The sequence below is a fragment of the Panthera tigris genome, chromosome C1 (assembly GCF_018350195.1).
Source record: "Panthera tigris isolate Pti1 chromosome C1, P.tigris_Pti1_mat1.1, whole genome shotgun sequence".
NCBI classification, from domain to species: domain Eukaryota; kingdom Metazoa; phylum Chordata; class Mammalia; order Carnivora; family Felidae; genus Panthera; species Panthera tigris.
In genome coordinates, this window is record NC_056667.1 from 160,107,958 (window position 1) to 160,134,586 (window position 26,629).

A 26,629-nucleotide genomic window follows, 5' to 3' on the forward strand; every position below is an offset into this window, starting at 1 on the left:
TCACATAGTACCCATCATTTTGTAGGCTGCTTTTTCCACTTTATATAAGGAATTTTTCTATGTCAATACAGTCTTTCTAATAAAAATTTCAAATGACCTTTGAGTAGCTCTGCCACAGATATACTTCTTTTCCTCATATTGTTGAATATTTAAATCATTTACAGTTTTCACATTCCTCAAATAATAGTACAGTGAACCTTTTTCAGCAAGTAGATCTGTCCTTGGTTACATTCCTAGAAATAGGATTACTAGATCAAATGGTACCTATTTTTGAGTGGAGTGAAACAGATCATTTTATTGAGGACTTTCTAGGATCATGAAGTGGTTTCCAAAGGGACACGATTTATTTTGTAAGCACTGCTTTGAGCTGAACTTCCCTTTTCCTTCCCATGGTCCCAGCCCCACATTGCAACATTGACCCTGGCTCTGAGTCCTTGATGACTCACTCTGTCCTCCAAAACTTAGATGAGGATCTTCTATGCAGGCAAAAGGCAATGTGGCTTCTATTTCAACCTTTATCAGTCTGTATGTTCAAGAATGAATTATCCAAAGGGAATATACCCCTTCTCTCCTGTGTAATCATGTAATTTGGCAGGCAGATTGGTGGGGAAGGGAGGAAGAGGAACTATGAGTGTCCCCAAAAGCTGTGGAAAGAAGTATTTTGAAAATATAAAGGAAAAATAGTAGCCTGGCTCATACATTGACTCCTGGCCTCTACAGGTTGAACAAAGGACTGTTTTGCAGATGGACCACAGTGGTGGTTAAGAAGGCATTGCCACAGTTGTCATCTTCTGCTCCTCAACAAAGCAGGGCCCAGCTGCTGCTGCCGGGCCATCAGGATAGTTCCCAGGACGTCCATAAAGAGTCCTGAGTTGGTACAAACTCAGCATAACTTCAGTACGGTACTGAAGACTATGCCGGCATTTTACTACCAAAAATCGACCACCATCAGTGGGCAATATTAAATAAACAACAAATGCTATAATAATATTTAAAATAAATGTTAAAATTTCCCTGAAGAAATAGAGGTGAAAAAGTGCTCTTAAAGCGTAGGTTATAAAGTGACCCATTCTGAAACATTGCATTACGTTGCCTTTCCGATAAATATCACATGAACAATTCATTTGCAATTAAAAAAAAATTCGAGTTCTTTTATTGTGGTAAAATATATCAAACATAAAATTTGTCATTTTAACCATTCTCAAGGACACAGTTCAGTGGCATTATTTAATTCACAATGTTATGCAACCCTCACCACTACCTATTTCTAAATCCTTTTCCCACTTGCAATTTTGAATTTAGACATATTGTAATGTTTTCTTTTTCTTTTTTGTCTCCAGTCTATGAAACCATAGTGTGGAGATGGCTAGCAAAGCAGATAACATAAGGACACATCTTTATTGATCTTTACAGAATTGTGCACCTTTGCAATTCTTATTAAAAGCCTGTGACTTTTGCCAATTACAGGAGTTTTATGTGTCTGTATCGGATGATGCCCGGATGATTGCTGCCCTCAAGGAGCAACTGCCCGAGTTAGAGAAGATTGTCAAACAAATGTAAGGAAGGGCTTGGCTTTGGGTGTGTTTTCATGAAGTAAGTGGCTGCCTCTCAGGCCAAACATCTTACAAAAAGCCCTTTGCCCCCAAAAGGTGAAAGCCGGTTTTCGGCAGGCACACAGTGTTCTGGTTTGAGTGGACAGGGCCTCGGGCGTAGGTGTGATGAGGCCAGATAAAGAGGGGGGAAGTTCTGCTCAGCTGTCTTCTGTTGCTGGACATCTGCCAAGAGAAAGCCTGGGACAAGGCAAAGATCCTCCTATGGGGCATCTAACTCAGTAAACTTGGGTCCTTTTTGTTCGAGGCAGTGAATCCAGTAATAGTCAGTGGCATTTAAAGAAAGTTTAGGAGGAATTACTTTATGGAAAATTCACTTTCTGCTGCCAAAGCTGTTGCTGGTGAATGTTTGTGTCCTCTTAGTGAAAACATGGAAGGTTTCACACACTGTACTTTGAGCCATACAGTAAATACTGGAAAGAGCGTCTGCTGCTAGAAAGACCTGAAAGCTAGAAAATGGTTTTCAACGTCAGTTCTGCCAGGAATCTGCCTGTGATGAGAGCTGATCTCTTTGTGTCTCCTCTGTGCTTGGTCTCCTGGTATTAAAATAAAGAGGTTTGGGGTGGCTGGGTGGCTCAGTCGGTTAAGCGTCTGACTTCAGCTCAGGTCATGATCTCATGGTTCGTGGGTTCGAGCCCATGTCGGGCTCTGTGCTGACAGCTCAGAGCCTGGAGCCTGCTTTGGATTCTGTGTCTCCCTCTCTCTCTCTGCCCTTCCCCTGCTCCTGCTCTCTCTCTCTCTCTCTCTCTCTCTCTCTCTCTCAAAAATAAACATTAAAAAAAAATGAAGAGGCTCATATTGCTCCCGAAGGATTGCTGTCATTTCATTTTTGTGATGTAAGATTAAAGTTATACACAAATGAAGTAATTCAAAATAACGGTACCAATGCTATTAAATAATGTGCTTTCTCTCTTTCTCGTAGTTCAGAAGATGCAAAGGCTCCACAAAAGAAGGTAAGTGACAATGGATTAGGATCCTCTAATTGTGCCCTGTTGCATAACAATTCTCCAGTAATATTATAGTGCAATATAGAAAAGTGATGTGTATGTAAAAAGAAAATATGTTTTCCCCACTTCTTGACTCTGGCTGTTTCTCAGGTGTGTTTCCTCAGTGTTGCAAATATACATTGGTCATTAAAAGCTGTTATTACTCTTACAGCACAAAGTTCTTTTGCAACAGTTCAACACAGGCGATGAGAGAGCCCAGAAGCGCCAGCCTGTCCGTGGCTCTGATGAAGGTGAGACGTGTCTTCCAACTCATGGTTGTACAGATTACTCAAAGTCAGAATAAAATCTCCCCCCGGGAACCCTCAGCCCCACAGAATAGCTTTTCTTGGACTATGTCTTGGCACTCCAAATAGTTTGCTTGAAGGTGCCCTTTTGCATTCCAATTATTTATCTTCTTGAACTCTAGGCCTTGAGTGGAAGTGCTGGTCCACACTTCCCTGATTCAGCCTCTCCCTCACTACCACCTTTTCCTGAAGGAAGGAAAGATTATGTCAGGAACTAGTTGTCAAGGTTGCCCCTCTGGGAAGAGCTGGCAGGAAGGCAGCTGGCACTTTGCAATGTCACACAGAGGAGAAGGGCCAGGGTCATCTGCAGAACAGGACTCCTGCCCAGGGGGAAGCACTCTGATCCTGAGCATGGCCTTGTTAGCAGCCATCAGGGAGGTGCAGATGCTGACGATTACCGTTTGGTCACTTAAAGATTTGTCTAGAGAATCACAACCAAAATAAAATTAATAATAATGGTAACATTTTCATTTGAAGACACAAATGAGTCTTGTAATTTAGGAGTGCCTCTAAACCCAAGACTTACAGTAGCTGCAATTGCTTCTAAGATTTGTGTTCAGAGGTGAGCGTGTAGGTGTCATATATGGGTTTGCTGAGCTCAGTACCCCACGTGCTGTGGCCCAGCCCCAGAGTACACAAAGCAGTGAACAAGTGAGCAGGAATGTCAGAGTGTTCACGTCGTAGGCAGAAGCACTCCTGTTGCAGAGGTGTTCGTGTTGACTTTGCACCACCACACCAGGCAGCAGTGACCCAGCAATCCCGCCTACAGCACAGCACTTCCTGTGTTATGAAAAAGAAACCCTCACAGACAAGGGCACATCCAGAAAACAGGCCTACACATACTTCATTTTTTCCCATCACTTCTATATGGATTTTTCACAAAAATCTGCTATCGTTTTTTTTTTTTAATTTTTTGTAATGTTTATTTATTTTTGTGAGAGAGACAGAGTGCACGTGGGATAGGGGCAGAGAGACATGGAGACACAGAATCTGAAGCAGGCTCCAGGCTCTGAGCTGTCAGCACAGAGCCCGACGTGGGGCTCGAACTCACAGACTGTGAGATCATGACCTGAGCCGAAGTCGGACACTTAACCGACTGAGCCGCCCAGGCACCCCTGCTATCGTTTTTTGAGTTGGAGATGGAAGCCACGTGTGTACCTATTCTCAGACCAATGCTGAGGTCAGGAGTTTGGGAAGCGGGCAGGCATAGGCATAGGTGACTGCGAATAGATACAATAGTAAGAGTGACAAGACGATGCCAATTTGGGAGGATATCTAAACATTTCCCGTTGCTGATGGTTTTCTTAAGAATTCCCAAGACCAATTTGCCATATTGTTACTGCCTTCCCAATAGTTCTGTTTAAAGTCTATTGCATGGACCACACCTACACAACCATTCGGGTGCCGGTGGCCGCCTCGGTGAAGGAAGTCATCAGCGCAGTTGCTGACAAACTAGGCTCTGGGGAAGGCCTGATCATCGTCAAGATGAGCTCTGGAGGAGGTAACAGCCTTAATTAGCACTTTGGGCTTCTGCAAAATGGAATATCCAGTCCAATGAGAAACCCTGCCAGGAGTTAGCGTGGCCCATCCAAGCGGATCCAGAGGGACAAATTGGTGCTTGTGTGTGCTCCCACAAATAACAAAATAATACGGTTAGAAGTGGGCTGGATAAGTGTCTAATATGCCCCATTTTGTAGGTACCCACTATAAAGCAGAAAAAGGAGAAGTGATCTGAGGCCAGCTGGAGCTGAGGACTCTGGTGTGGATGCCAGCCAGGAGTTCCTTCTGTGTAAACCCTAAACAAAAAAGCTTAAGGCCTTCGAGCTCTGAGAAATGTGGACCCTAAGAGGGCCTCTGGCGTGAAGCTACAGGCCATAGGTTTCCAGAAGTCTGAAGTTGGAGGTGGTCATGGTCTAGTTGTTCCCATCTGTTGATGGTTCCCCTCCTTACCCTTAGAGAGGGCAGGAGCTCAACTCATCGGATAAAATAAGCATATTTTCCCCATGGGATTACATGATTACCTTATGCGTTGTTGAAATGTCATATATTCACTCACCATATATATCCACTGGCCACTGACTATGACTGGGACCGGAGGGATGTGCTGTGGCGGGCGGGAGGTAGCTAGTAACGAGTTACAATCCATACTGGCAAGAGTTTTGGAACTGTCAGCACACGTTGCAGTAAGTCCAGAGGAAGGAGCAGTAAGTCCATCTGGTCTGGCAATGATTTCATAGCCACTGGGGACCCTCCAGGATCGGGTAAGCCATTTTTGCCATGTCTGAAGGCAAATGATTCTACTGCTGCAGGATTTTTAGATGCATCATGGATTCCCTAGATATCCTCTTCCATTTCTGCCCCAGTCACACGGGACCCAGGATGTCCCTTTTCGCCCATCCCGCTGGCACACTTCCCAAGCTATCCTGGGTCCTTCCTCACCTTCCTTCAGTTTTTTACCCATATGTCAGTGTCTAACCGAGGCCCCCTCCTTACTTTCTTTGGTTCTCTTTCTAAAATTGTATCCTCTCCTGCTTATACAGACTTCCTTGCTTCCTTCCCTATTGTTTTTTTCTCCTCGTGGCCGCTCGCTCTCTGATACGTTTGTCTTTCTCACTGTGCGCATCCCTAACTGCAGTGCAGGCTCTTTTTGGACTGGGATTTTTTTTTTGTTTGTCTGCTCCCTTCTGTATCCTCAATACCAGGAGCAGTGTCCAGCAAATAGTAAATGCTAAATAAATATCTGTTGAATGAATTAATTTTTACAGTATAGGAGGCTTAATCCAGGTAACGCAATTGCCCTCCAAATGAGGGACTAAGTGAAAAAATAATAGTGAATTTTACATCTAAAATCTATTTGAGATCTCAGAAACCCCCTAAGTTTTCTACAAGTGATCTTTCCATCTCCAAAGTGCTGGGCATTATTACCATCTGGAAACATAATTTGTTATATAAATAGCAAATGTGGTTTTTATATATAATTACAGTTGCAGCGCAGAACTGGGGGAATTGACCCTCGGGTATTTCCATTCCTGTTTTGTGGTCATTTCTGATGGCATTCTGAGTGTCATGTGCCTGCATGAATGCTGTGTCTTTTTTATTCAGTGGGTCCCTTCAGGACTGTATTTTATGCAGTCGCTCTGCGTGTTCCGGTAATTCACCGAGCCGGCAATTTGTTGGTGTGATTAGGGCAGTGCAGCAAATCTCAGATGCATTTAATAGGCAATCTCATGCTTTTTATGTTCACAGAAAAGGTGGTGCTCAAACCTAATGATGTTTCAGTATTTACGACGCTCACCATTAATGGACGCCTATTTGCTTGCCCGCGAGAGCAATTCGATTCACTGGTAGGTGTGGATGGCCTCCTCAGAGTAGTGTCTGCAATCAGAAAAACTTGTCTGGAGCTTAATTTTGCAGTTACGTTGAACCTAGTTGCCAAAAACTCTTGAATGTTACTCGGCTTTTTCTTTTTCTGTGCTCTATTAGGTAAGCCTCAGGTGTTCATTTGATACACTCTGAGCTTTAGATTTTCTTTCGTGAAAATTAGCCAAGTAGCACCATGACTGGGGCCTAATTCAGCTTTTAGAACTGTTTGTAGTAAACCACCTCCTTGAAATCCCTCCAATTTAAATATTAATGTTAAAAATCTGAATACTTAGACCAGGATAGAAAAAAAATTTTTTAAGACCAGATATTGCAATGTATCATACTCCTTAGGGAGATGTAGAAAAGGTATTATGGCAAAGCCACTCTCCGGTCTAAGAAAAATTCTGTTTCCTGGAAGTGGTCTAACTTGTGTAGGAAATACCAGAGGCCAGCCCTTTCTTCCCTAAGTTTCTAAAACATTTGTTCCAAGCCCACACAGAGCTGTCTGCAAATTAAAAGGATTAATGGGCTCATGTTAGCAGCGGAGTAACCTACTCTCTTTTATGCAGGTAGGGTTTATGGTAGGGTTCATTTCTATTTACCCTATAAAAATTAGACATGTTGGTGCATAGCTCTCAACGTATCTTGGAAAACCTATGGGGCCAGTTCAGAGGATAGAGAACTAGTTTTTTCCATCTTTGGACACACAGGGCTGCTTTTACTAAGAAAAGTGCAACACAGGAGCAAGAGGTAACCAGCCTCACATTTCAGAGAATTTAACCACATGAGTGTTGCATAAATACATTCAAATGTCATCAAAACAGACATTAGAAGGAAATCAAGATTCCTCTCCTCTCAGGAACATTTTAGAGCTTGCTTTGGCCTCATGGTAATTCTGTGTTCTAGTCTGGGGGGAGCCATTTTGTGCACTGCAATGCAACTGTTGTATCTTAAATCCACCTGGAGGGGAACTTAGCAGACATGGCATTCGTTCTCTGACTGTCCCGCATCCGTCACTGCCCATGAGCATCCTTGCTTGCCTCAACCACTGGTGCTGGAAGATCTGTCTACACACAGCCCTCTTCATTTAGAATTTTAGTCATCTACATTCATTGCTTTCTAAAAGATATTTCCCAACACTGAGAGATTGGGGGGCGGTGGGGGGGGGAAGACTGTTATAAATGAGTCGTGCTGCCTTCTCCTGGAAATGAACACCATCATAAGCCAGGTCGGCTGTAGCCCTATTTACAGGTGCTGCGTGATGTGTTGGCCACACAGCGTTCAGCCTGTCTTGCCAACTGGTTCTTGGCCATACTATCCAAAGACATGGTGTCTGGATGGACAGTATGGACTTTTTCCATCTCCCTGTAGGGCAAGATACTGACTTTTTAAGACTCTGTTTATCTGCACATCATCCTGCAACCTTATGAATTCTTGGTCCTTGCTAGTCTTCCATTCTAAGGCCTGAGTAATTGAAAGGCATTTACTTGGCAACAAGTACTGGGGAAATGAACTTGTTAGCTTCCTCCATGTCTGTGCTCTGCCATCCACTGGGGCACAGTTTTATGTCATCATACTAAGAAATGGTTGAACCTTACCTGCCTCACAACACCAGAGACATGGGGCCTTGTCCAGGTTTCTAAAGATTTCTCTGAGGACAGTCTTTCTAGGAAGAACGTATGCAAGATGACTCTGCAGTACAGAATGTTGGCCAAACTCTTTGATCTATCAACACATACTTAGGAAGTGTCTGCTTTGTACTTGGTGCTACGCTGGCTTCTGTGTGACACTAAAACTAGACCAGTCAGCCCAGAGACTCCATTCTTATGACAATTATGGTCATGTTAGGGAGATGAGACTAACACAAACAGCCTGGAGCAGAACAAATCGTAGGGCTAAATTGTGTTGTCTAGAAATAGCAGATTGCCAGCAATATATCCTAGTTGGCTAAAGGCTTGGAACCTACAGCTTTACTCTCTTGACACTTTATTTGAGCATAAATGTGAGTACAGACAAATTATAATAAAATCCCATTATACTGTAATCTGGTTCTACTCTTACCAATTCACTAGTTCCTTAGACTTCTATTTAGGGCCTATTATATCATTCCAGGCATCATGGATGGTTCTGCCTCTGGGATGGTCTTGAAGACGAATCCTTCATGGTTTTTGTGCCTCAAGGAGCTCAGAGTGTAGTGAGGGACTCCAGAGTGTAAGGAGAATCCAATGTGACAAATGCCATTGCAGAGCCAGGCACAGAGGGAGAAAGAGGGATGCTGGGGTGGCAGCTTACTTTAGCCATCTCTTTGTCACTGACAATCAGCATATCCTTTTTATATCTTAGGTTCTTCAACTGGATATTGGGGAGTGGGGGGCAGGGGGGACGGGTAACAATGCTGTTCTGCCAGGGGGAGAGTATAGGGGAGTTCTGTACCTCAGGATAGGCAGTATTCAGACCTGCCTGTGCAGTGTAGACCCCACAGAATCTCTGCTGTGCTTCATCTGGTAGGATACTTCCACAGGACCATCTATGAGGAAGTGGAGCAAGGAAGTGATCTGTTGGGCCCCCAGGATCAGCATGTAAATTCCCCACTTCACTTAGAAGAGCCACTTTGGCCGCTTAGACTGCCTCTTCTGTGTTTCATGGAGGGAAGGGATCAGCCTGCCCTTTGTCAAGGAGGGAGAAGGCTTGGTAAGCCCTGCCCACTCGAAAAAAAGAAATTCTGTTACTCTCTCAAAGGGGATGCAGCAGTGATAGACCAGCATCCATGACTTAAAGAATTTGATCTTTTTTTTTTTTAATTTTTTTTTTAACGTTTTATTTATTTTTGAGACAGGGAGAGACAGAGCATGAACAGGGGAGGGTCAGAGAGAGGGAGACACAGAATCTGAAACAGGCTCCAGGCTCTGAGCTGTCAGCACAGAGCCCGACGCGGGGCTCGAACTCACGGACCGCGAGATCATGACCTGAGCCGAAGTCGGCCTCTTAACCGACTGAGCCACCCAGGCGCCCCTGATCTATTTTTTTAATATTGGCATCGTCCCTACAGTTGTTGGGTTGGTTTCTCCCCTCTATGAGAAGCATGGGGCCCCAGGGAAAAGAGTCAAAGAGCTGGGCAGGCTGCAGAGGGAGAGAGCAGGAGGGCAGTTCCACAGAACTGCTGTTCACAGCAGCAGCTTCAAGAGGAAAGGGAAAACGTGGGGAGCCTGTCTGAGCCTGACAAGGAGTCCTCAGACCCAGTATTTAAAAGTGTCCCCAACTTTCTACCTGAGACCTGGCCTGCTTAAAACCGTTCTCCTTACTTGCTTCCACAAGCTACTTACCCATAGATTCAAGTCAGTTCCCTAAGTTTCAAAACTTTGGAATGAATGTTTTTCTTCCTTGCCGTCCATGCCCTGCATAGCGTGAATCCGGAACAACAGTGCTTAGCTCTTACATCCAAGCATTGTACAGATCCTGCTTCCCCGGACATTTGTATTGCTGCAGTACGTGCGGGGAGACGATAATTTGGAAGGGGCTGCGAATGGGGACCTCCTCTGTGCCAGGCGCTGTGCTTACGGGATACACTCAAATTATTCCCGTTCAATCCTCTTAAAAAGCCTGTGTACCCGGTACTGTGACACTGAGTTCCCAGTGCCAGAAACAGACATTCAGGAGATAAGGGAATTTGTGGAGTTAGAGTGAGGTTTGCATTTAGAGTCTGTTGCTCTCTGAAGCCAGTCTATGCAAAACCCCAGCCCCTTGTCTGGTACTCCCAGACTTTGTAAAGCTGTTCGGTTCCCCTAGGCTCTTTGTTTCCGATAAACACGTCTCATGACAGCTTCCCAACCTTCCTGCCTCCCTTGCTATCCTTCAACAGACCAACTTGAGTGCTCTGGGGAAACCTTGCTGTTCTAACCCACCCAGGTTTGCCTGTTTAATCTTTTACAGCCCGGCTTCTTGGTCTCCAAGAACCTCTTCAGCTGCAAAATTCATTCGAAATGCCCACTAACTCTCAAAAAGCCCATTCATGTTCTCCCACGTGTCTGTCTGTATCTGGGTGTCAGGTGTGTGTTGATTCTGTCTGTCCTTTATACCCACAAATGAATGGCAGCAGCTGTTTATTGAGTGCAGAGCGGTACTCTCTGGTCAGGGCTCACTCCTCCCTTAGACTAATATTGCAGGGACCACTTACATCCTGAATGTGTCATTTTTTCAGTGTCCAGAATGCAGTGAGCACTTGAGGAATATAGTGGTTATGCATGATGATGATGATAACGAGGATGATAGAATTTGCACAATATTCGGGTTTCCAACCTAAGTATTGAATATCCCAATATGGCTAGCGTGATATTAGGGAAATTCTTTTTTTTTTTTTAATTTAAATTTTAGTTAACATACAGTGCAGTATTGGTTTCAGGAAAACCCAGCGATTCATCACTTACATACAACACCCAGTGCTCATCACAAGTGCCCTCCTTAATACCCATCACCCATCTAGCCCTTCCCCCACCCACCTCCCTCCCTCAGCTCTCAGTTTGTTCTCTATTATTGAGTCTCTTGTGGTTTATGGAAAATTCCCCTTCCATTCATGTGCCTTTGTAACTTTGGACATATATTACAGAGCCATAAATATTCACATATTATACATAAGTTTCCAATGTATGCAAATCATTCGTTTTACTGAGGAGAAACACTCTAGGTCATTTATCAAAAAATACAAGTGAGATGAGTCAGTGGGATTGAAAGTTTTGAATGAGGGTGTTCCAGAAAGTAGCAGCGTTTGGTTTTCTGATGCCCTAGCCCAAAACACCATGACCATGTGGATATCGTTTCTGGCTCAGCATGTCTCAGAGAGTGGAGATGTAATCTCAGTGCACAGAGCCCTCTGTCACCTAGTAAGCCCAGGCAGTGTGTTGTAAGAGCTGGATGGACAGCGCCACAGTCTCTGGCTCCTGCCGCAGTAGGGAGTGCTGTGGCTAAATGTCCACAACTGCCATGCCAGCACCTGCTCCAGAACAGCTTCAGTGGAACACAGAAGGAAAACCTCCCCAAGAAATTCTTATATCTTCACCAGACAAGAGGCGTTGTTTCCAGGGATCTCCCAGGCCCCAGCACAGGTCACTCCTTCCCAAATCTTAATTACCATGGTCCACGTTTTTCAGTCCCTGGAATTGATGACAGTGAGATGGCACTGAAGCTAGTGGGCATTAAGAGCAGAGGCATCTTTCTCCTCTGTGCAAAATCAAAGTTTCAAGACCCTCCTGAAAACATCTCCAGAATCCTTTCCCCTCGGGACCTCCATAAAGCATTCAGCATTAAAAGTATTTATCTGGGGCCCCCGGGTGGCTCAGTCTGCTAAGCGTCTCACTTTGGCTCAGGTCATGATCTTACGATTCATGAGTTTGAGCCCCTCATCCGGTGAGGTCAAGCCCCTTCCGGGCTCTGCACTCTTTCTCTCCCCTCTCTCTGCCCCTCACTCGCTCTGTCACTCTCTCTCTCTCTCTCTTTCTCTCAAAAAGAAATAAATAAATCCAATTTAAAAAATGTTTAAAGTACTTCTCTGCTCTGAGATTCTGATGTATTTTTGCATTATTATTCATAGACTCCCTTGCCAGAGCAGGAAGGCCCAACTGTTGGAACAATGGGAACTTTTGAACTGATGAGCTCCAAAGATTTAGCATACCAGATGACAATTTATGATTGGGAACTCTTCAACTGTGTGCATGAGGTAAGGTGCTCGATTGAGAGCATTAGTAGGCACCATTGCAATCCTGGATGAAGTCTACTGGCATTACTCCAATGCCAATGTCGGTTATGTGCTGCAATGTGGAAACCACATGATCCTTTTTGTAAATATTGAGTTGATTAATAAAGCCTATTGTAAAGTCTTTGAGTATTAAAGAAAAATCTTAATGGTTTACAGCAAGCTATGTCTTCCTGAGTATATTAAGCCAACGGCACCTGGTGTATAGTTATATATTTAACAAGCCTCCCTGAAGCCCTCTAGCTCTGTAGTACGAGTTGAATCCTGGCCAGTGATTGTATTCACATGTGCTGACCCATGTCAATTTGTCTTGACAAATAGAGAAGGCTCATTGGTGTTTTGATTGAAAAACAAAGAAATGAAATTGTTTTCCTTTCTTTTCTAGCTGGAGCTAATCTATCACACATTTGGAAGGCATAATTTTAAAAAGACCACAGCAAACTTGGATTTGTTCCTGAGGAGATTTAATGAAATTCAGTTTTGGGTTGTCACTGAGATTTGCCTTTGTTCTCAGCCCAGCAAGCGTGTTCAGCTCCTAAAAAAATTTATTAAGATAGCAGCCCAGTAAGTATCATTAGCTTAAGAAGAGAAAAACATTTGAGCTGCATTTTCATTTTGTTCCCTTAGGCTGCACCTTAAAAAAAAAAAAAGCAAGATATAGGATCTTCTGATGCACAAGGAACAATCACAGGAGCTTCAGAATAACTGAACTCTTGTAAAAGATTCATTTCATATGGCTTTTGGAATACTGGACATCAATATATAATAAACTACCATCTTATAGCACTGCTGCTGAAGTCAAAATTGTGACCTCTTTTTGCTCTGAACTACCGTGGCTTTGTGCCTCCTCCAGTTTATTGAGTCCTTCAGCAAACAAAGTTCTAGAAAAGTTGTATTTAGAAGGCCGTTCAAGTCAATGTCCAACATGACACCATCTCGCCAGTAGAGGGCAGTAGAAACATGCATGTACACCAGTACGGCCCAACTTAGCCAGAATAAAATCAGTAAAATGCATAAAGCTGAGCTAACCTAGTACATGAAAATCATCTCCATCAACATCAGAAAAAGCAAGCAACTTATAAATATTCTATTTAATAGCACTTCATGGGAAACAATTTATTTACTGCAGGGGCCAGTTAGATTTCTCCCTGACATGAATTTAATCTTCTCCTGCTATTTAGATATGCCTGACAACCTCCTGTTTACTTCCATGTTTTTGGTATCACCACAGTGCTAAAAATAAAATGCTAAATGTGGCCCATGGCTGGGAGACTTCTTTCTAAATTCAGGGAGCTCTAGCACAGGAAGGTGGGGAGCACAAGTGACCCCAGCTAGCAATTTTCTTGAGCCAAATAGTTTAGATCCCATACAGAGTCTGATTTCCAGAGCTAAACAAAGAAGTAAATGCTGCTTGACATTTTATACACGCCAGTTTGCCAAATGCTCCGAATTATTTTGCCAAAAATTTGAGGGTTCAACAGCCTATCCAAACCCTCAGATTCAAATGCTGTTATCTCTTAATTTGGAAAAGCTGCCTTTTTGAAGAAAGATTTGGTAAAAATGTTACTTATGAATTTATGGTTCACAGGATAGCCATTTTTTCTAGGAGACTGAACAGCCTTGTTGCAAGGGACAGGTGCCTTTGCATATTTGGAAGGAGAGGATCACCGAAACTCTGAACATTATGTGCTTTCCCGTGGTAAAGAGCACATCCGGTCTTCACCTTTGCCTGGCAGTGCTGGCTGGAGCAGGGGGAAGAGAACAGCAATCTGCACACCTGTGTGGGAGATCAGACAACCTTTGGGCTTTCCCAGTCCCAGTTATTTATGGTGGAAACATAAGAGAGCCTTTCAAAAACTCAGGAATTTTTTTTAATGTTTTTGTCTTTTTTACCTTTCTTCCTTCTGATTATGGAAATGAGTAGGTGGCTTTGGCCCTTGGTATAAATTGCTTTATATTATTTAACCTTTACTAAGCTGTGCTGCCCTACAGTGGAACTGTTTACACAGCCTGGCTGGAAAAGATTATGAACTCTCATAAACCAAGATCTACAAGAATGTGATCTAAATCTGGGGACAGTAGTATGTTTTACGTGGTATTTTTAGAGAACTTCGACAAATTCTATTTAAGCTCTTCGACTTGCCCAGAACTTTATAAAGTTGGGGGTTCCAGTGTTATCATCCCCTTTTACAGATGAGGAGACTGAGGCATGGGGATATTTCGATATTTCGTGACTTTCCTGATAAAGTCAGTTGGTAACACTGACCAGAGCAGTGATCAGAAAGGCAGGTCTGTGTGCCTGCGTGTTCTTTCAAGATCACATGGAAAGGACAAAGACAAACACATATTCGTGATGTTATACCCCTTCCACCCCAGGGGGTCTCTGAAACTCCTTTCAGCTCCTGACCTGAGAGCCACTGCTCCAACACAGCAAAGTCCTTGCTTACCTTTTCACCAGTGAGATAAGACATGTGATAGCTTCTCTGAAATCTGTTTTCCTCTTTCCACAGAGATCATTTAAGAATCACTCATTGCTTCTTCTGTAAGGAGAACACAGGCAGCAAAAGCAATGATTTAATTAGCCTTTTGCAAGAATGTTCATCTGAACAGGATTTAATTATGATGCAGTCGACTTAGTCGACCATATTGATTTGGGTAAAGGATTTGCACTTGTTGAAAAATTAATTCTTTCCCTTTTCAAGGAGCTGGTATGAGGAAGTTAGGGATTCCTTTTTTTTTTTTCTTTAAGTTAAATCAAGTACCTAGGCTAAATATTGCCATTCTAATAAGAGTCCTTGATATTGTTCCACAGTATTGTTATTCCCAAATATATACTCATAAAGGCTAATAGTTGCATAAGTACAGATTCAAATTGATCTCACTGACCTCACTGACATCAGTTAAATGCAAAGAAAATAAGGTTATTTTTAGGTCAATTGTTTAGGTTATTTCTCAGCTTCATAGGGATTGTAAATTGATATTTCTCAACAAATTAGAAGCATTCACATGGCAGGTAGAAGTTATGGCGGCTGTAGCAATATGACCTCCTAGCTCCTCTCTCAGCCTGCCAGAGGAGGCGTCCAACTTCAGGCTAAAAGTCTGAATGTCTTTGAGGACGTTTTGCCTACTTCTCTTCTTATCCCATGAGATGTTTCCTTCCATGTCCAACGAGGCTTTTAGGAAGCTTTGGGATCGTAGTAACGATCCCCAGGGTAGGGGTCTTTCAATTCCTTCTCAGAACCTGAACCTAGATGGCCAGAACCATTACAGTGGGAAGTCAAATAGCCTAACATGGTCATCCAAGTGGAACTTCTACGGTGCATTAAATCTATCATTGCCTGTTCTCATAAAGAGTCCTGACGAATATTAATGACTATCAGAAAATAGAACTCTAAGTTTTTTAAATCTCACTCAAAAGTGGCATTTTACTCAAACACGTGCCTCTTGTGTTTCAGCTGTAAGGAGTACAAAAATCTGAATTCCTTTTTTGCCATCGTCATGGGGCTAAGTAATGTTGCTGTAAGCCGCTTGGCACTCACGTGGGAGGTAAGCTTCAGCTGAGATCCAGCTGTGACTTTTGCCTTAAGAATAAAAACACAGGCTCACCAGTGAGCTTTTTGAATAGAAATATCACTCACACTGGTATAACAATGGAAAAGGTGGGACACTTTGAGGGAAGTGACCTGTCTTCCTTTTTCCAGTTGCCTGAGAGTGTGAATTTAAAAAGGTATTGTCCTTTTGTGTAGGGGGGCGATGAGGGGGTCTTAGCTTCTTGGTCTCTACAATGTAAATAATAATACATCTGGTTCCTACGTACAACATGAATCAACATCGTTGCTTGGATGATGTCAAAGGTTTTTTTGCTCATAGATTCTGTTGTTCTCTGGAATGTCTGCTTATTGCTTTTGCAATAAGCCTTATCTGTAATTAAGAGAGGACAGAAGATCCATTTTTAACCAAGTAGTCATTTTGCTGCAGGGAAAATTAGCCAGAAGGCCAACTGTTTGGCCCAGTTGAGTACTAAGTATCTCTTAACCGCCTGGCCGTCGGCTCTGTGTATGGAAGAACAACAGTTGGCTGATATTCAAGTTGGAGCAAAAGTTATGCAGGTGTGCTGTGAATTTCTATAGCAAATATGATTAATGGTTTGTTGACAGTTGGTTAATTTGTGGTACACATCTCCAATTTTCATCAGCTAAGTACTCAAAATGTGCCTGACCCCTACATGTGGTATATAGTTAAAGAAATACTAATCTCTAATAGAACATACACACAAAAATAGACTCTTACTAAAAATAAAAAAGTATGTGTAAGTGGGACGCAAAAAGAGGTCAAGGAGTAGGTAACAGAGACTTAATCTGCAAGGGTGCTTTTAAAAGGCACCAAAGGCAGCTGTTTGCATCTCTAAATATTTTCCTTAAAACATTTCCTTCCCCACTTCCCTCTTGAAACTGTTTTCTTTCTCGGTCTCTCCTAAATGTTTCCATTGTTTATAGGACAGGTCCTCACAAGTTCTTCTGTCTTGGGTTTCTCTTAAAATTCCAGGCAGATGCAGCACACAGCAGCTCATCCCCTGAATATAGGAATGAGGGAATTGGTGAGGCCTGCGTGCCACGCAGCTGTATCATCTTCCAGCTGGTAAAAGGACGGAGTTAGGGCTGCCACTGAATTGAAGCAACGAAGTCGTTATGCAGGCTCCCCTGTCATGCAGCCCAAGGCTCCTGGAATCTGTGGAAACCTAGGGTTCCCTCTCAGACAGTATGCTTTCCCCAGCCGGTTTCCAGCGTCTGATGCCCACGCGGAGTCTAGATGGTTTGGCTGGGAAAATCAAGGAAGGTATAAAGCCTTACAGGGGTCCCGGAAGGCAGGTGTATCACATAACAGCAGCCAGACGTCAAGGCCGTAGCACGGTGGAAACACGACCAGAGTCTCCTTTCTTGTCTAAAGAGAAAAATAGGAGGCTATTTGGGTCGAGCAGGACGGTGCAGTCAGCAAAAGGAGAAAGTTAACGGGGAATATGAAGAAATCCATCAGTCTGTGAGCTTTTGGCCTGTTGCTGAAAGAGAAAACCTCTCCTCATTCATAAGATTTTTACAATTATATCATTCTGTAGGAAGACCTTTCATTCGTAAGCATCCTTGATTCGGGTTGATCTACCCAAATCCATGCGCTTCCCATAAGGGCCCCAGCAAAGAGCATGATGCCTCCCTCCCACAGGGGCAGCATGAGAGACGGTGCCTGACCGCCCTCCCCTCCCCCACCCGGAACTACAGAGCACAGGTGAAACCGTCAGTGAGCAAAACGGGAGAAGGAGTTAAACCTCATGGCAAAGGGAATGGTCCCACTTGGAGGGGAAAGACCACTCTGAGATCAAGCAAATGGAAGTTAAATCCTGGAGCGCTTTCTGGGCCTTGGCAGCATTGACACTGTGGGCCAGATGACTCTTCATTTCGGGCTGTCCCGTGTGATGTCGGATGCTTAGCAGCATCCCTGGCTTCGGCCTGCTACCTACCAGTAGCACCTGTCACTCCACCCCACCCCAGGTGTGACAACAGAAAATGTGTGCAGACATCACTAAATGGCCCCCAGTGGATGTGGGGGGAGGGGTGCAAACCTGAGCCCAGTTGAGAATCGTTGCTCTGGAGGCACAGGGTGTGCATAGATAATAGTATTAAGACCCACAAAAATATGTGTTGCCCTATGCCCTTTGACCCAAACGCCAGTTAAGTAAAGAAAGAGAGGTAGAAAGACCAATCTAACCAAAAATGTAATTCACTTCAAATTTTTAAAGTAGTCTGTGTTCGTAGAAAGTTATCGGCTAACGTGGTGATTTGGATACTACACGTGGAATGAGATCCTTGCATCCTTTGATGCCTCTCCCAGCTCTCCTCCCTTTGGACATTCCCTCAGAGCAAGGATATCCGGTTCCCCAGAGACCTAACTTGAAAAGAGGTACTAGGAAAATGAGCTTGGAGGACATGTGGGAGACTAGTAAGATTTTTGCACAGATGTTTAAATGGGAAGATGACAAACTAATTCAGCTATGAGACAGAAAGAAGAGAGAGGAGCTCTCCTGTGATTGCAGAAGCTGAACTGGTGAATCCGTTGTTGCCAGTAGACTTCCCGTGGGAAGCACAGCTGAACTCCAGATCTCTAGGGCCGAGGATGGTGCTTCCACAGACTCGGGAGAGGATGCACGCCACGCTGCTCTGCCTTGGCGTGGCCCTGTCAGAAGAGAGAAGTTAGGGTTCCTAAGATCTCAGGACCCAAGCAAAGTGAGAGCCAGTAAATTCAAAGGTGACTCGATAATGGCCTCCTTGTGTCAATCGATATATGGGTACAGCCCACGGTGCTACCTCAGGTACTAAATTGGTAGAATCATCAGTTTTTGTATAACAGCAGGGCAGAGAAATCAGGGGGGAGAAATGCTTGTGTGGAAAAGCACAAGTATGTAAGAGAAGCTCTAGAAAGGGGCAGGTGATGTGAATTACAGAGGCTCTGGCCATCAGTAGCTGTGCCACGTTGGGCATGTCATTTAAACTGTGAGACCTCATGTGTCTGGGTGGCTCAGTCGGCTAAGCATCCAATTTTGGCTCAGGGCATGACCTCACAGTTCATGGGTTCAAGCCCTGAGTCGGGTTCTTGCTGATAGCTCAGAGCCTGGAGCCTGCTGTGGATTCTATGTCTCCCTCTCTCTCTGCCCCTCCCCTGCTCACACTCTGTCTCTCTCTCTCTCAAAAATAAATAAACATTAAAAAAAATAGTAATAAAAAAAACTGTGAGACTTAATTTCTTCCCTATAGTAAGCAAAGGTTTAATCTATTCAAATAAATATTGACTAAGCAGTAACTATGTACCTGACACTTGTTTAGGCACTGAAGAGATAGCAATCAACAAAACTGATAAGTTTCTGTCCTCATGGAGTTTACATTGTAAGGGAGGAGGAGGATTGAAATAGGTGGTTTCTAAAACTTTTAATCCTAATATTCTTTGGTCTAAATTCCTAACTGTGGGAATCGGAGAATTTAAGGTGTGGGAGGAGGTGATTCCAAACCACTTATGGTCTGAGAGTGCAGTCCTCCTGATGAATAATTAGAAAACATTATAAAAACAGTAAGACCAAAGCATCCATAGTTACTTTTGTTTCAACGAGGTTAAGAGTTTTAAAAGGTAAGTTCTCTATATTCCAGAATATGCTCAAATGACAAGACAGATAACAGTCTGGTCTGCTTTAGACATGTTTAAGAGCCAAAGAAATACATTTCCCCTAGAAATGGTAACACGTGATACAGATCTAGATATTGAATCTGACACATGAGTGTGGTATTTTCATTTCATTAACAGAAACTGCCAAGCAAGTTCAAGAAGTTCTATGCGGAGTTTGAAAGTTTAATGGTAAGTGACAGTGGCTCCTTTATTCTGTTCACTGTCTGCATTAATCCAGTTTCTGATTAGCTGAATTGAAGTTCTCATTTCAGAAATTTTACCTGTCCTTGTATGACTTTAAGAAGTTTATGATCCCGTTTTAGTGCTGCTAAAACAAGCATGTCTGACTAATGAATGGCACCCTCAGGAACCAACTTAAAGAGGACTTATGTCCCACATAAGGTCAATTTGTGTAACTAAGAAAAGCAGTGTAATAGGATCCTTTCCGCCTAGCATAGGTTGGCTATGGGTTGGAAGCTGCATTTTCCTTGGCTTGCCAAAATTATTGTTCCCCATTGGCTGGGAGGTGTTAACACCAGAAAAGGAGTGAGTAGGTCTTGGTAGGAGTGATGGAATGGTCTCAGAGAGGGCACATGGGGCTGGCTGTGCAAGGCAGAGAGGAGGGGAGTCAGAACTCCCAGGGAGGAGGGGGTGCTTTGGGAGAGGGGGATCTCATGGGTGGGGTTTGTTTTACACATTTTGTATTTGCTCTCAAAGGGCGTCTCTCCCCTCAGTCCCTGCAGGCAAATCTCACTCTCAAGCAAAAAACGAAACAAAAAGCAAGTTATTTTCATGTCAGCCAGGAAATTGTCTTAAAACAAAACTCAGGGGTGCCTGAGTGGCTCAGTTGGTTGAGCATCTGATTCTTTATTTCAGCTCTGGTCATGATCCCAGGGTCATGGGATCGAGCCCAGCATCAGGCTCTGTGCTGAGCATGGAGTCTGCTTTGGGATTCTCTCTCTTTCCCTCTCTGCCCTCCCCACTGGCTCATGCTCTCTCTTTTTCTCTCTCTCTAAAATAAAAATGTTTTAAAATAATAAATAAATAAAGCAAAAATCAATTTAAGTCTACCTTTTTTTTTTTTTAAATAATAACAACCAATCTTTATTGAACTCTGTGTATTCCAGGATTGAGCAAAGTAATTTGTAACCATTAATTTATTTAATCACCAAACAATCCTTTGAGGTAGCTCTCATTATTATCAGCTCCATTTTTACACGTGAGAAATTGAAGAACAGAGATTAAGAATCTTTTTTTGTGCTATGAACCAGCAAGTGTTTTTTTTTCCAGGTTATTAATTCTTTCTTTTTGTTTTATTTTTTATTTTTTTTAAATTTACATCCAAATTAGTTAGCATATAGTGAAACAATGATTTCAGGAGTAGATTCCTTAATGCGCCTTACCCATTTAGTCCATCCCTCCTCCCACAGTCCCTCCAGTAACCCTCTGTTTGTTCTCCATATTTAAGAGTCTCTTCTGTTTTGTCCCCTTCCCTGTTTTTATATTATTTTTGTTTCCTTTCCCTTATGTTCACCTGTTTTGTCTCTTAAAGTCCTCATATGAGTGAAGTCATATGATTTTTGTCTTTCTCTAATTTCACTTAGCATAACACCCTCCAGTTCCATCCACGTAGTTGCAAATGGCAAGATTTCATTCTTTTTGATTGCCGAGTAATACCCCATTGTATATATAGACCACATCTTCTTTTTTTTTTTAGAAGTAGTTTTTATTTTATTTTTTTTTTCTGTTCATTTCATAGTTTTTTTATTGTGAACTTTATTGTCAAATTGGTTTCCATACAACACCCAGTGAGACCACATCTTCTTTATCCATTCATCCGTCGATGGACATTTGGGCTCTTTCCATACTTTGGCTATCGTTGATAGTGCTGCTAAAAACATGCGGGTGCTTGTGTCCCTTCGAAACAGCACACCTGTATCCCTTGGATAAATGCCTAGTAGTGCAATTGCTGGGTCGTAGGATAGTTCTATTTTTACTTTTTTGAGGAACTTCCATACTGTTTTCCAGAGTGGCTGCACCAGCTTGCGTTCCCAAGTCTACCTTTCTTTTATAGCTACACTTGGTTGAAAACTATCTGATTGTGGGATAACAAACCTAGGTGTGTTAGGAGGCAGAGGGGGTGGTATGTGTGTCATTTAGTCATTAACCAGCATCTCTTTGTTTCTCTAAAGGATCCTTCTAGAAACCACAGGGCCTACAGGCTGACAGTAGCTAAGCTGGAGCCTCCTCTCATCCCCTTCATGCCTTTGCTCATTAAAGGTAATTCTGAGGGAACCCACAGGTCAAGCCAGTGATGAGTGTGTGGGGAAGAAAACGAACAAGAGCCTCAACAGACTGATCTCTTTGGGAAGAACAGTCCTGTCCCTTCCACCTTCTTCATCACCTCCTCTTCCCCTTGACTTTTCTGAAAGTGTTAGGAAGATTACGGGAGCAGCAGGGATCCATGATTTGGAAGACTTGCTAGGGAAACAGTTAGTTTGGAAATTTTACTAATCTCAGGTAAAGTGCTTTCAAAAGTTAAACACCTAACATAAAAGGAACTATTATCAGCTTTCTTCAACTGCAGTGTTATGCAAATCCTCCAGCATAATCTAATGGTGCTATTGTGGTTTCTTAGTATGACATATTTCTGTTAGTGATTAGAATGTGACTTTTATTTCTTTGCAGATATGACATTTACTCATGAGGGGAACAAGACGTTCATTGACAATCTAGTAAACTTTGAAAAAATGGTACGTACGGTATTGTAACCTTAACCACAATGTTTCTTTAAAATAAAATTTGCATTTGTACTAATAAAGGAAATAATTTCCATATATGCTGCCATATTAAAAAGGTAGTTACGCATAAAGGAGTTTTGAAATATTCGGCTCAAATTGGCTACCTATTTTAGCCTGTCAGTTCTCTTTTGTGCAACTGAATGGCATTTGTGCTGCAGTTCACAGCAGCAGCTAGCTTTTATGCCGTGTGCTTCGTCCTTGGCTGCCTGTTGCTAAAATGCGTGAATGTTCCAGAGTGACTTCTATGTTGTTGTTTTGTTGTCAGGTTTGTAGAGCTAGACTTCCCTAGGATGCCTTTGAATTGTTTATCTGTTGAGCCTGACTTTAGTGCACGTAGGTAAAAGGCAACTCCATGGCAGATCTTTCTTGCGGAGTATTCACCTAAATGTATAAATAAATAAAGTTCACCCAAGTTCAGAGAGGGAACTTGAAAATCTTCACAACCAAAAACAATTTTTTAAAGAAATAACAGAAGTGAAACTGGCACGTATTCAGTATTCTGCAGCTCCCTTCATCAAGGAAAAGCTGTTATCTGGCATTGGTTACTTTGCAGTTTATTTTCTTATCTTCCGTGAAGCAATAAAGCAGGTAATGCCAAAACCTATCTTTAGCTACAAAGTGCATGTTAATGGAATGCTCCATTGTCTTCTAAATCCTTTGGCTGCAGCCTGGATGGATGGGGTGTTACAGCCTTATCTCTGTGTGGGTAAGCATCTGCCTGGGGTTATGGTTTGCAGTGGTGAATGTGGCACTGCAGGAAAAGCTCAGGACTTGGGAGTTCAGGAGACAGGAGGTTCAATTCTCAGCTTTGTCCCCCATAGCGGCCCCATAAGTTCTCTGTGCGTCCGTTTCCCCAACAGGAAGTAGCGATCATGCCTACTCTCTCCATGTCTGGAGATTGTCAATGGGTCCAGGGCATGTAAGCATTCCTGTATGCCATAGAGTGCTATAGAATTCTTCTCAGAAAACTGTTCTTCTCATCATTCCTTGATATCCAGCTGGTATGTATGACTCCAGGGCAACTGGAAACATCACGCAGTGATCCTGTAAGGATTGGACCATCCAGCTTTGGGAATGAGCAAGCCCAGCCTGGTGAAGAGGTCGAGCAATTGCTGGGCAACAGGTTTCCATGTCTTCGGCATGAGTTCACACCTCCTCAAAAGGACTCCATACTAGATGGCAAATATTTCCTCAGCGGTCTTCCCCTCCAAAGGCAGAGTACAAACATCTCTAATACTGTGTCAGTTTAGTAATTCTTTGGTCAAAGGAAAAAACATTCTTTTGTCTTGCTCACTTATTAGTATGGAGAATTAAACATATTTCCCTGATTTCTCAAAACTTGTTTTCCAGAAATGAAAGATTTAGCAAATAGGTAAAGAACCTTCCAGGTCACTTATGCAGAAATGCAAACTGAGGGGTAGCTGAGCCAACTATTTGACTATAAAATATACATGTGCACAGAGGCGTAGAAGTCAGAGTTTCCTAAAGAGGTGACTGAGCTTTAAAACTTTTGATCATTAAAGTTAACTGAACAGAACAAACAAGGATAGCAAAACTATCTGTCAAGGAGAATGAAAGTTGTTTCATCTGGGCTTTTAGATCTTGGTGTTGCCTCCGTAACCTTCAAAGGAAGAGTCGTATTCATTGGATATTAAGAGAATTCCCCTTCTCCACTTCTCCACTTCTCCACTTCTCCACTTCTCTACTTCATGCCCACAGCCATGGGTTCTTAAATGCCTACCTGTGAGAGGAGACCCTTCATACCCTGCTCCTCACATCCCGTTCTCAGAGACATTCCACTTTAACTTAAAAGCAACTGAATGGCCGGGAGAGCAGTTCAGCTGTGATAACAGAAACCTAAATTGACAATGGCTTAAGCAAGCTAAGTTGTTGTTTTTTTTTCTTAATGTGAATGTCTAAGCGAATGTGATAGCTTATGAAGCAGTCAAGGTTCCCAGCTTCTCCTCCCTTGCCATATCATCATGGTCCAAAATGGCAGACCAGCACCACCCCATTGCAGGTACAGGGAAGGGGAAAGGGAGAAGGTGAAGAGAGTGAAGGGAGTACTGAAAGAGAACTGTTTAGTTCTCTACTATAGCAACTATAAATTGTATTTCATTTAATAAATCACACCACGAGAAAGTTTAATTTTACAATTACCTTTCTGTGAGTTTAGTGTTACTGGTAAAAGAAATGGAATTTCAAAACAAGATTTGATTATGTTTTTTAAACCTGACCTTGACCAACCTGGCACTTGTTGTTAGCTTTCCCACCTTCTATCCCCATAAATAAGCCCACCCCTGTTCCCATAGCATCACCCCTGCCACATACAACTCCCACTAGTGGCCCCCCACTGACGCTGTGTGTCTTGGGAAGGATACAACTCTCTTTTCAAGTTGACGTCCACACCACTTCCCAGTCATTCATCAGCCAGGCCAAGGTGGTGAGCAGAACTGGCAGACTTTGTGGGGCTGGTAGGCGGTGTCCCCAGAGGGAACCCCTGCCAGGGGCAGAAGTCACCAGGGAAGCCAGGAACACAGATGCCTTTTCTTGGTGGCAGCATTGCCCAGTCACAGCAAACTACTGTGCCAGCCCTAAGTATTTTTATTTTGAACCTTTTTACCCTTGAGGTATGAAATGAGGATTAGAGAATTTGTTGCATATTGGTTTTCAGGATTTATGAGTATGAACAAAAGAGAATTCACACTCTGATCCTTATGCAAAAAAAAAAAAAAAGGCAGACATTCTTTCATTTGGGGGGAACATAAAGGAGTATTCAAAAAAATGTTTGAATAAAGCCCTTTGTATCTTTCTATGGCATACATGAATATTTATAACATTTAGGAGGTAGACTAGCAATGGATTAGAGGATAATATGCTGGCTGGCTGCCACTATCCCAGGCTGCATAAAGCATGCTGATAGCCACGGATGCTACTGTATTAGGAGGTTGGTTCTATTTCAGACATACCCATATTTAGGTGTATTTATTTATGAACATTATTTTAAGATAGTCATTTTATTTGGAATGAGAGGCATGGGGCAAGCTTCTACACTTGTGGAAACATTAACAGAAGCTAACTCATTGAGGAAAGAGAAATGCTTTGAATCCTTTTATTTCTGTATCAGTAATTACAGCATTACATAACTAGCAATGATATGTTTTCTATCACCAATAATATTATTACAAGATCCATGGAGAAAGCATCGGATTTATATCAAGCTATGGAGAAAAGAACCTCCAAGTAAAAATCAAAATGTTCAAATACATGCAGTTCTCAGAACTTTCCAACACAATAAAAACCTACAAGAGGACCTTGCAAGTTTATCTCTTTATATAGAACTCACAAACTGGGCTAAAAGCAGATTTTCCAAAAAATATGTTTCAAAGCAATGCAGTATGTGTTGACTGTTCTGGCAAAGGGTTTTGCTAGGAAATGCAAAGAAATCCCATCATCTTTGACCATTAGGAAATTATTTATAGTGAAGAAGGTAAAACAGAAACATGTGAAATATTAAAAGCAAAAAAAGATATAGAAACTAGTTTACAATAATAATAAAAGAGATGTCCAAAGGCACAAAGAGAGGTAACTTGAGCTATATCAAGAGGAAAACAAAACCATGTTAAATACAACAACATAATGTAATCAAATCCAGACTTGTTACCCTGAGCACCATCCAGCCTCACCTCACACTTCATCTTCTCTGTATTCAATCCAAGTTGGCAAAACCAACCTTTTTTCTTTTTTTTTTTTTTTTTTTCCCCTGCCTTGGGGCCTTTGCATTTAGTTGCTACCTTTGCCTGAAACTGTCTCTCTGCTAGTCTTCACCTATCTGGGCTTTCTCATCATTCGGGTCTCAGCTCATGTGTCCCCTCCTCCAAGTGGTCTTTCCTGACCACCCTCAAACATTCTTCTTTACTTGTCTGTCTTCCCCACTAGAATATAAGTGTCCTAGACCAGGTATTTAATCAGTTTTGTTCACTGATACTTCTCTAGCACCCAATAAAAGAATAACCCAGTTATATTCCAGTTTGGGATTTAATCCAAAAGTGTTTTCTATTTTATTAGAACACTTGATTAAGCGGAATTTCCCAAGCACTTTGCATTACTGATAGTTTATGCAAGATGATTCCCTCAGCCTTCTTTCTGTTCCTAACTGGACATCATCCTACCTCCCCTCCTACCTGTGGTGCTGCGTCTGCCTCTCATTGTCCTTTCCTGAATGCAGAGAAGCACAATAGTCTGCATTTGCCTGGACAGGCACCTGAGCTACCATGTCCCATGGCCATGATATGTACAATGTACTGTGAGCATCTTGCACGTTACATGTGCATATCTGTATGTCACACACCTCTTGGATATTAAAGATCCATAGCCAGGGGACAGGGCTCAGGGTTCTTCCTCAAAAATGCATATAGTGGAGCCTGGCTGAGCTCCCGGGCCTTTTTGTCTTTTATCTCTGTTCCTTACCATGCAGTTAATTCTACTTGGTTGCTATCATGGGCACCATCCTTGTAGGTGAGAGACTATATTTCTAGATCTTGTGGGGAAAAAAGTCCTGTCCTAAATATATGAGGATCTGATAAAATAATCAGGTGATATAGATGTGGTT

The 26,629-nt window shown here is 42.6% G+C and overlaps 1 protein-coding gene across 5 annotated transcripts in view; it reads left to right on the forward strand.

Annotated features, from left to right (window-relative positions):
* RAPGEF4 (Rap guanine nucleotide exchange factor 4) overlaps nt 1–26,629 on the forward strand; it is a 288,747-nt gene that overhangs the window by 252,491 nt on the left and 9,627 nt on the right. For 4 of the 5 annotated variants that reach the window (XM_042994712.1, XM_015541285.2, XM_042994713.1 and 1 more), the window contains 11 exons: nt 1,468–1,556; nt 2,533–2,563; nt 2,769–2,847; nt 4,256–4,402; nt 6,148–6,245; nt 11,849–11,974; nt 12,396–12,574; nt 15,466–15,556; nt 19,355–19,405; nt 21,409–21,496; nt 21,905–21,969. In XM_042994712.1, coding sequence (XP_042850646.1) covers nt 1,468–1,556; nt 2,533–2,563; nt 2,769–2,847; nt 4,256–4,402; nt 6,148–6,245; nt 11,849–11,974; nt 12,396–12,574; nt 15,466–15,556; nt 19,355–19,405; nt 21,409–21,496; nt 21,905–21,969 — 1,044 coding nt within the window. Of the gene's footprint in view, nt 1–1,467; nt 1,557–2,532; nt 2,564–2,768; nt 2,848–4,255; nt 4,403–6,147; nt 6,246–11,848; nt 11,975–12,395; nt 12,575–15,465; nt 15,557–19,354; nt 19,406–21,408; nt 21,497–21,904; nt 21,970–26,629 lie in introns of those variants that run through there. The other variant, XM_042994714.1, reaches the window with a different exon arrangement.